Here is a 10,361-nt window from a genome sequence, read left to right on the forward strand (position 1 = left end):
GGGCTGTAATTCACCATGCAGCTCTCCGCTTTGGGAAGTCAGGGAGGCCCCTCAAGTGGCTGTCAGCCTCTTATCTACTTCTGTGCTGTCTGTTAGGCTTTGTTGCAGCACACATTATGAGCCAGCAGAAAAGATGCAGTAGGTCCTTTCCTGTCAGGCTGCACGTGGCCATCTCAAGATGCATTATAGATACAGCAAATCCTCATCTTAATCCAGCCTGAATCAGATCATCTTGTTGCAGGGCTGCATCCTTATCTTACTAGCAGCTGGGGAGAGATGAAGAGATGCTCAGTTTGTCGAGATAGCATTCAAGCTGTGGAGAGGTGGGGAGGGCTCTTGCTTCTCCAGCATTGCCACATCTTTCTGTTCCCACTAGCCTCATCTTGACATCAGCTCTGCATGGGAGAGAGGCTTTCCTGCTCCCTCGCCTTGCTGAAATAACATCCTCCTCCCTCCCACTCTCTGCTCCCGCAGGATCGCTCCCCCCCGCTGCCGGCAGCATGGAGAGTGTGCGTGAGCTCCAAAACCCGCTCTTGGCCAAGGCCAACGGGCACCTTCACAGCAGCTATTCTTACCACCAGCATCACAGCCAGGACTACCCCAGTCATCGCTGCCAAGGGAAACTGTATTCCTACATCTTCCAAAACACTGGCGGTGCCAGGACTCACCAGCTGCTGGATGCCAGTTCCCTGCAGCTGGCTGTTGAAGCCTTGTACGGCCCCAATTTCATCCTTGTGAAGGATGAGACTGCTCTCAAGGCCAAGGACAGCAAGACAGAAAGCTGCGAGACCACTTTTATGGAAAGCAAAGAGGCTCCATCCGAAGGTGCCGATGGACATGAGGCGCAAGGGTCCTGCCTGGTAGAGAGCGACATCCGCATCCAAACTGTGTCCTACGAGGTGGAGGAAGAGGAGCTCCAGGAGTACGAGGTGAGCTTTGCCAGGTGGGATGGCACCAAACTCCTCCCCTGGTAACTCTGGCCATCAGCCCAAATCCTTGGTCATTTATTCTCCCTTCCTTCCCCAGAGCTTCCCCCCAGACCCTACGATCTCCTGCCTCTCCCTGTGCACCCAAAATTTCTTCTTCCTCCTTATCATTTCTGCTCCCTTTTCCTCACTGCAGACCTCAGAAGGAGGTCAGCTTCCCTGAGGGCAGCCTGGCTGCATGGAGCGAAGGTGAGGTGGGGCCATCTCGGCAGGACCCTTGGGATATGGGGACCCTTTGACAAGGGCAGCCTGCCGCCGCTGTGGCACTCGAGCTAAGGGGAAACAGCAATCTTTGTATAACAGCAAAATTCACAGGCCTGATGGCAGCAGCCGAGAGAAAGCTTTATATATACAGACAGGACGAATCCTGCAGAGGAAGAATGAGAGCTGGCAAAGCAGGCTCATGCTGCACTCTGTGCCCCACCACAGCTCGAGTGGCAGCACAGAGGCTGGGAACACCACCCAGGACCTTAAGAAGTGGGAGCGAGTCCCCGGAGCCTGCTGGAGCTGATGTCTGATGACCCAGCACAGCTCTGCTGCTTTCGGTGCCGGTGGTGTGGCCTTTTCAGATGGCAGCAGGGGCATCTCCACCTCTGCGTGCCTTCCCCACCGAGACACATCATTTCCAGGCCAGTCTGCGGCTGGCCAAGAGGTGCCCAAAGGCAGGAGGGCTGACCGCAGCTGCTCTGAGCAATGCGCTCGCTAAGGGGACAGGACACGTCGCCCCTGTGATGGAGGCTCCAATTCAACCGCTTTCCCTCACTTGCTAAATTAGTTTAGCAGGATATCGATCTCCTAGTCCCTAATGGGGATAAGGCACTTTGTTTAAGTTTGTTTAAGCTGACAAACAGCCAGTTCTGCCAAAGCTGAAGATATTTCAGTTTAAGACTATCTATCTCCCAGGGAAATCCCAGACCCCCAGCAAGCGAGCTCAGCATTTGCTCTGGCAGGGAGCCGAGAATCCACTCCGCTCCTGAATTTGCTGAGCTACATTTTTTCTGATCAAACCGGGCTGAGGAGGCTAAAATATTTTTGAAACTCATTCCTTGAATTTGCAGGTGTGAAACATATGAGAATATGTGACGGAGCCAGGAGAGAGCAGGAGCTGGGAGGAGAGGGGCTGGGATGCAGCCTGCAGGGCGGCACGGGGAGGTGGGCATGTGCTGAATCCATCTGGTTTTGCAGAGCGACTCCTCCAGTGACAGCGAAAGTGAGGATCATTTCCTGATGCTTCCCCCCCGGGACCACCTGGGCTTAGCCCTTTTCTCCATGCTGTGCTGCTTCTGGCCCCTGGGGATTGCTGCCTTCTACTTCTCCCAAGGGGTAAGAAATCCCTTTGCTTGCCTGCATGCATTGAGTGCTGGAGCAAGGGTCCTGCAAGCCACAGCAGCCCTGGAGGGGACCGGGTACCTTTCTGGCTCTAAGGCTCATCTCTGTGCCATGCCCAGACCCCTGAGGGCTGAGGCAAAGGGTGCTCCTGGCTTCTGGATGTGTCCACAACTGCTGTGGGGTTGCAAGTCCTCCAGCGTTTTGTGTGGGTTACTGGAGGTCAGGCTTTTCCTTTGGGTCTTTTGGGTGTTATTTAGGGAACTGGGGCTCCACTTGGCCCCTTGCCCAGGTTCTCACCCTCCAGCCAGGCTCAGGAAAATGGCATTTTCCCACCTGCCCTCCCATTCTCCAGTAGGGCGGAGGTCCTACACCATGACCCTGTCTGAGGCAGCTTGCGCCCCGGGAGTCAGGTTGCTCTGGAGCCTGGGCGCAAAGAGGAGCCTGGTCTCCATATCACACTAGAGCTCCTCTATTGCACTTGTTCCTGCCATGCATTGGCTAAGCTGTGTGAGCCAACGCCAGGCTGGCAGACGCTGGAGAGGGTGGTGGCCCTCGGACTGCACCAGCTCAGAGGAGCTGCTGCCTTCTTGAGGGCTTAGCCCAGAGCCTGGGCTCACTTCCATTACTGTTGACCCAGAATAATGCATGCAGAGCCAGGGGATTTACTCTACATTTGCACAGATGCTGCTGTACCAAGAATAGATAGGGGGGAGGCATTAAGAAGTTAAATCAAGAAGATAGAAACAGAAATGGAAAAGTATATAATATAAGTACCTGGCACAGAGGCGGTGAGAGGCAGGGGAAGCTTCAACTGATTAGGACCCTGAGGAGGGGCTGATGTCACATTTTTCCACATGGTGCAGGGTAGCATGGTGCACTCTCCACATGATGATATACTTCGTGCAATTTATATTTAGATCCATTTGCTATAACTACCACTTCCGTTCACTCACTGAGGCAAGGACCATCTTTTTATTCAGTGTCTGTGCACAGTGAGTGCCCTGATCTCCACATGGCAACTCGAACACAAATAGTAGGTAATACCAAGAGTAGCTCTGAATGCACCCTGAGCACTCAGGGAAGCTGGAAGTTGCCAGCCCGGAGAGCCAACACCCACATCTGTCTCCATCGCTGGCTCCATCAGCACTTCTATAGCAAATAGGCTTCACCTGAAAAACCCATGCAGGCAAAATCAAGTGGCACAGAGCCAGACCAACAGGCCATGCTGTCTGGATTCAGCTCCCTGAGACTAAGCAGTACTCATTATATGTCTGTATAGGGTATATTGGTATCTAGTCAGTACCACACAGCCGTCATCCCATGCGCTGATCGTTTGCCTGGTCATACGAGGGTCCAGCGGACTGATGGACGCCTTGCTGTCTGTCCCCAGCCTTCATGAGATGCACCCGCCAGGGAAGGGGGGCTGTCTCAGTAGTGAAATGACTGCACACAGGCTAAAAGGCCAGGCTGTGACCAATGAGCATTTCTTCTCCTTCCAGACCAGCAAGGCTGTCTCCAAAGGAGATTTCCATCTGGCCAGTTCAGCTTCTCGCCGAGCTCTCTTCCTCGCCGCGCTCTCCATAACCATCGGCACAGGAGTGTACGTCGGGGTGGTGGTAGCGCTGATCGCTTATCTCTCCAAAGGGGGCCACGTATAGCTGCCACCCACATATCAGTGCCGCCCTGGCCGTGGCCCTCCTGGGACTGAGCTTTCCTGCGGAGCACAGGGCGCCAGTGCCTGCAAGGGCTGCTTGCACGGCGTGACCCCGGCTTGGATGCCCTGCGCAGGCTCTTTCCCCTTTCAGACAAACAGTAGACCCCCATTTTCCCCGAGGCTGTGGAGTGCCACCATCCGACAGCAGGGAACTGGGCACCGGCTTGGCTGCTAGGACCAGGAGGAGCACATTTGCCTGCTGGACGACGTGCAGGAGAGATGCTGCGTGCTGCTGCTGGGCTGGTGCCACCACCCCTGCTCCACGGCCACTGTTTTCCCTCCCAGCCCCACAGCCGGGAGATGCACCGCTGGTGCCCAGGCTTGGCCCATGAAGGGGGCACGCAGGGATAAGAGGGGATATGGCAGCGGGGAATGGCCCCGGGAGGCTGGGGTCCTACTGAGGTCTCCAGACTCCCATGATGGGGACAACATTCTCATTTCAGTGTCATGGGGTGGCACCTGGCCCCTCAGCTGCAGCAAAGTAGGAGGACAACTGCAGCATGGACATGACCGAAGGGCATGATCTCCACATCCCTCTGCAGACAGACCCCTGATCCAGGGGACATCCCAGTCGCTGGCCCATCCCAGGCAAGAAACAAGGAGGAAGACCGGCTGGTGGTTGCACACCATCACTCCCATCGTTAGAGCAAGCTGGCAAAGACAACAAGGTGTTCTCTGTGTTAATAATGACTGTCGTGATAATTGCAAGTAGGAGTCCCCGTAAGGTTGGTCTCCCACAGTGCTGGGCCCTGAAAATACTTGTAATGGCAATTTCTACCCAAGAAGTGACCTGGGAGCGGTGGGGTCCTGAAGGACTCCACTCTTGGCACTAGGTCAGGGCCTTGCACACAAAAAGGGATGGAAAGAAAAGGCTGACGTGAAACACAGAGCCTGGGGTGGGAGTGCTGTTTGCCAGGGGATGAGATCCAGAGAGGGGGAAGACTTGGAGGGTGCCTGAGACACAGGGGTGACCCCAACACACTTCTTCCCATGCCTTGGAGAGGGGTATCTCCATCCATCCACAGGCCCTGCTGACAAGGAAATCCCATGCATCCCCACTCACACCTTGCCTTTGCTAATTCGTATATTGTCAGAGGTGGGTGTGAAGGCAATGACTGCCCCAAAGGGCTGGCGTTAAAAGGCCCTGCTTCACCCCCCTCCCCAGCAACCACCTTGACCGTCCCTTGCCCTGGCCATGGCTCCCCTGCCGCCTCCTTCCCCCATGTGCAGGGGGCTGCAGGCAGACTCTGGGCGTCCATCACCCCCTCACCAGGGGTTCTGGGCGGGCTGCAGCCAGCTCTCCGAGAGGCACAGCATGTTCCTTGAGCTGGGTGCTATTCAAATGTACATTTCATTCTAGAGAAGCATGTTAATGTCTGCGATTGATGTTGTACTTGAACCATGAAAGAGAGAAGCACATCAGAGACCTGTTCAGAAGCTGGTCTGAAAGTTCCCATTACGTTTTATAACATGGAAGAGCTAATAAATAAAAAAAGCAGGAAAAAAGACTGTTTATAAGGACATGGAGCTGGCTAGGGAAGAGGTGAGCTTTGCAGGAGTGCTGAGCTCACTTAAACCTGGAGGGATTTATGCAGTTCCCGAAAGAAGTTATAATCCAGCTGGTGTCTGGGCAACTCAAGAGGGAGATGTACTGCAATGTAGATCACAGCGAGCAGCTAGTGCTGGGAGCGGGATGGTGATGTATGCTTTTTGCCATGTGTGGATGGACAAGTATTAGGGGGAGAGAGAGAGACTGGAGCATCGTTTATGTTCACGCTGCTCTGTGTGTAGTAGAAGCATAAAATAAAATGTGCTTGAGGAGGGGCAGAAGAATATGAGCATCAGGAGGGAATAAGCAGGTCTTGCTTCTGATGGTGGACAGAGAGAGACCGAATTTGCAGGGAAGGACTGGGGTGTCCAGAAGGCATGAGGTGGCTTAGAGAGGAAAGATGAGGTTCACCCTCGCCCAGCAGCTGAGGGATGGTTTTCGTTCCCCTCTCCTCCGCGTGCTCAGCCTTCTTGGGCATCCATCCCTCCAAATAACTGAGCAGGACAGGAGCCCAATTTCAGGAGAGGGGACGTCCATGGATGCCCATGCAGCAGGGGTGAGCAGACCCACTGCCCCCCCAGCTCAGTGCCATCCCAGCTAAACACCTCCCCACCTCTCCCCCTCAAGAATCCTCAGCTGGGGGCAGGGATGGGGGGGGGCTACCTGCTGATTCTGGTCCAGACAAAACCATCGGGGCTGCTGGACCAGAATCGGTAATGAGAAACTGTGTTTGCTGTGAATTTGTAATTCTGCCAGTTGGTTCCCTCCAGGGGCTGCCCTGGGTGGGGGGCCAGCAGTCCCTAGCCCACTCCCCATGGGCACCTCGGCCTCCTGCACCCCAACCCACCTCTTTGTCTTTTTTTAATTGGAGACACACGGGGAAGGACCGGGCTAAAGGGCCAACAGAATTAAAGTGTTTTCCGCTAATAGCCTGAATCTCTGATGATCTTGTCAAAGGAGGGGGGAAGGGGCTGTGCCAGAGCATCCCTAAGGGGGGAATTATGCAAATGGAGAAATTAGTTGGAAACAGCCTGAAGGGAAACATGTGGAAATTGAAATCCGAGGACCATCATGTAGACTGCTGCTGAATAACTTATTATAGACTCACAACGTCTGCTGCAGCCGCCTGAGCAGAAGGGAAGGAAGCAAAAAGGCAACAAGGCACAGCAGCCAGTGAAGATGCAAGCTCCAGAAATTTGATTGAGCTTAAAAAAAAAAAAAAAAGTTAAACTAAACCCTACCAGTGGGTGTGGAAGAGGTGACTCTTTGCCCCCTCCCTCCTGTCCTCCCAGGGGAGGGGTTGCTCTTCCACCTGGGACACCCAGACCCATGGCAGAGCTCTGTAATGGTCCTGATCCCACAGGGGATACTCAGAAATCTGGGACAAAGGAGGAATAGCCTCGAACTCTGGCAACATGTCTATCCCAGAAAGGAGAACGGGGGGCAGGGCACGTCGCAGCTGTCGGAGGTGATGCGAAGGGGAGGGAGTGCAGAGATGGTCTGCGCCCATGCAGAGGGTCACTGGTGGAGCAGGACTCCTGCTGGCTGGCAAGGGAGGATTTGGGGTTCCCTGAGCTGGGGCGGGCAGAGTGGTGGTTAAATAGTGATGTCTTACAAGGGTGTACACAGCAACCTGCTGTCTTTCCCCAGACCCCAGAGTTTTCTAAAAAATAAGCACAAGAGGTGCTTAAGGGTCTTATGATATATCAGAACAAGCCCCCGTTCTCCATTCATGAATAAGTAATTATCCATAAATTAGGACAACTATTTGCAACTGAGCTCCCCGCCAGTGGGCTGCAGGTGCCTGTCCCTGTAAATGCAGGTGCTGTCAGGCATCCGCAGCACAGGCACGGTCCCACAAGTCCCTGGCCCCAGCAACCCTGTCGCATTGCCCTCCTGCCCACTGCTCCCCAAATGCCCTTGCCCCGGCCCCGTGGCCCCACCAGCACCCCCAGCCCTCGCTCTAAGCCAGTGACACCAAGAAACAGACACAGAAAGTCACCAGAAAGCACATCCCCTGCCCTCTCTCCCCAGGCCCATGCCTGGATACCCCTCTCTCGTCTCACATGCTGGGTGGCTTTTGGATCTCGAGAAGTGCCATCACCAGGTGTCACAGATGCCCTCCCACTGTGAGGAGAAGACCTTGGGGACAGAGCCAGCCCTGCTCCCTGCAGCTGGCTGAACATCCCCTCCATCCCTCCCCTGCCCTGGAGATGCTCCTCGCTCAGCTGGGAGCTCAGGGCAGTGCTGTCTGAGGTGCACTGGGCTTCGGTTTCTTTTCGCAGCAGTGGAAAACATGTCAGCTTCCAGTTTGGGCTCCTTTTGTAATGTCCGCAACACCAAGATAAGCACTTCCCAGCAGGCATTTCTCTTCAGAAGCAGCTAAGGATGGGGCAGACGGAGCCCGTGACGAGGGCAGGGCTGCCCTTTGAATATTGCCCCCTTCTGGGACACAGCCAGGGAGAAAGCTGCCAAGGAAAAAAGCACTGGCACCTTGGCCGCTGATCTGAGCAACCAGTGCATCTGAGCCTCCACCTGCTTCCCCTAGCTCTGCTTGCACCGCTCACCCCTCATCGAGTGCTGTGACATGCCAAAACGGGGCTGCGGGCTGCAGACAGAGTCTTCACGGGCTGGAGAGTCGTGACGAGGGATGCAGGAATCGGGCCATGCTGGATCTTGCTCCTCTTCCCACAGGGATGAGGCGAGAGGACAGAGAAGGGAAAAGAAGCTGATGGGGTTTATGGGGGACACAGGGCCCCTGCAGGACTCTGTCATGGGCTGAAGGGATCTACTGGGGCACTGGTCCTCCCACATCGTCCCAGCCAACCTGCCTCTCCTCAGGGTCATCCCCAAGGTGGGTGATATGAAAACGACTGGTGCAGGTTGCAGCGTGTCCTTCCTGCTGTGCTCCTTCATCTACCTGGGAGGACGCAGCCCCTTGCAGAGGCAAAGCCACTGCCTGCTCTCTGAGCAGTGCCCATTAGCGGGGTAGGATTGTAACCAGTCCTGGTGGGGCAGAAATACCTCGATTCTCCCCCCATCTGTCATAGAATGGTTTGGGTTCAAAGGGACCATCTAGTTCCAACCCCTCTGCCTGAAGGCAGGAACACCTTCCACTTGACCAGGTTGCTCAAAGCCCCATCCAACCTGGTCTTGAACACTTCCAGGGATGGGGCATCCACAGCTTCTCTGGGCAACCTGGGCAAGCCTCAGCACCCTCATAGTGTCCTCCAGAAGCTGGCAAGAAAAGAGACATGGAAATAAAAGCGGAGTAAGTCCTTCACCTCACTTAATGGTACAGTCAATGTTTCCCCTTCACAGTAATCCAGTAAGAAAATAGCTAATTATCTAAGACAGGGCAAATTTTCTATTCCTGCCCAAAAAAATTTTTAAAAAGCACTTAGCAGTGCATCTCTTCACCTGGCTTATCCTTTCCCCTTTGCTCCCCAAAACCAGCCTGCAGCAGAGAGAGTGCGGGAAGGCACAGCCTGTGGCAATGCCATCTCTCCTGGGGCTGGCGGGAGAGAATTTCTGCAGAGAGAAGCCAATTAAGAGCCATCACTTAGGCATCAGCTGCTGTGAAATCAGGAGGCTCATTACCTCTCCTCTCCCTGCAGACGCAGGCACCAGCTCCCTCTTCCACAGCCTCCGGTAGCCACACGTGCAGGAACGTACTGGGGGGACTGAGCTGTCCCCATGGGGCAGGAGGACAAGTGGTGCTGGGAGGGGACAGAACGCTAGGTGGGGACAAGGCAGATGCTGTCCCCATGGCCCACCGCGAGCCATGGAGCTTGCTGTGACACATGGGAGAGGTTGGGTTAGTGAGGGTGATGCACTGGAGAGTTAGCCTCACCCTCCACTGCCCATCTGGCCCCCTCATGGCCCCCTCCCCACCGTCTCCCTCCATGTCCCCGTGGTGTCCAGGTGCAGGGATGTTTGAGGATGTGCTGCTCCTTTAAGCTGACCTCGGTTTTGCTGTAGCTGGCGCCTGGGCTGCCCTTTAGAAGGTGTATCTTAAAGATGCAATTTAAATATCCTCACAAGTGATACTTTGGCAGCTTTGGACACTCAAGACTAACAAGTGCCAGAAGCACCTGACTTGTTAGCTCCTAGGCCAGGCGGGGTCTGTGCTCCCCCACCCCAAATGTGCAGAAGCTCCCCTCTGGCCAAGCTCCCCCGAGCAGGGGAGCTGGTGCTGCCTCTCCATCCGTGCCAGAGAGCGGGAGGAGATGGGGGCAGCCGTGGAAGAGCCTCTCTTCTTGCCCACCCCACCACACTCCGCATGGGCAGGATTTTTCCACCTCCTTTTCCCAGCAAGCAAAAGAAGAATCCACCCCTGGACCTTCGGGAAGCGGTTCACATGGCTGACTTCCACTGATGCTGAAAACACGGTGCTTCAGCCCTACATGCGCAGCGCTCCTTTCTGCTGCCAGCCGTCCACCCTGCTGCCACCAGGGTCTGCCCAGCTCCCCTTCCACGCAGTGTCATCTCTGTGGCCTTGAAGAGGCTGACCTGCTGGGCTCTCTTCCCATATGGCTCATCTTCCCCACTGCTGCTCTTCTCTGGAGCTCCCTGGTTCATCCGAGCTTTTCCACATTACTCACTTCCAAAAATGCCATCGTGTCCTGCAGCGGCCGCTCCAGCGCTGGACACGGACAACACAACCCTCCTGCCCCCGTTTCTGCTCAGGAGCTTTTCTGGCTGCGCTCAGCTCGCTCCAATCCTTGGGAGCCTTTTGGAGGCTTCCCAGCAGAAATACCCCTGCTCCACAGGGAGTCTCTCT

General features: G+C 55.2%; 1 protein-coding gene across 1 annotated transcript; it reads left to right on the top strand.

The window, feature by feature from the left end:
* The first annotated feature begins 500 nt into the window (after nt 1-500).
* SYNDIG1L (synapse differentiation inducing 1 like) lies at nt 501-6,463 on the top strand. The gene is made up of 3 exons (XM_075031090.1): nt 501-929; nt 2,172-2,309; nt 3,815-6,463. The coding sequence occupies exons 1-3, from the start codon at nt 501-503 to the stop codon at nt 3,971-3,973; spliced, it is 726 nt and encodes a 241-aa protein (XP_074887191.1). The 3' UTR covers nt 3,974-6,463.
* Nucleotides 6,464-10,361: the final 3,898 nt, after the last annotated feature.

Source organism: Buteo buteo, chromosome 6 (genome assembly GCF_964188355.1).
Source record: "Buteo buteo chromosome 6, bButBut1.hap1.1, whole genome shotgun sequence".
Lineage (NCBI taxonomy): Eukaryota > Metazoa > Chordata > Aves > Accipitriformes > Accipitridae > Buteo > Buteo buteo.

Coding starts and splice junctions, on each gene's coding strand:
- SYNDIG1L (XM_075031090.1), top strand. CDS start 501: ATGGAGAGTGTGCGTGAGCTCCAAAACCCGCTCTTGGCCAAGGCCAAC. Junction 930..2,171: donor AGGAGCTCCAGGAGTACGAG/GTGAGCTTTGCC, acceptor CTGGTTTTGCAG/AGCGACTCCTCCAGTGACAG. Junction 2,310..3,814: donor CCTTCTACTTCTCCCAAGGG/GTAAGAAATCCC, acceptor TTCTCCTTCCAG/ACCAGCAAGGCTGTCTCCAA.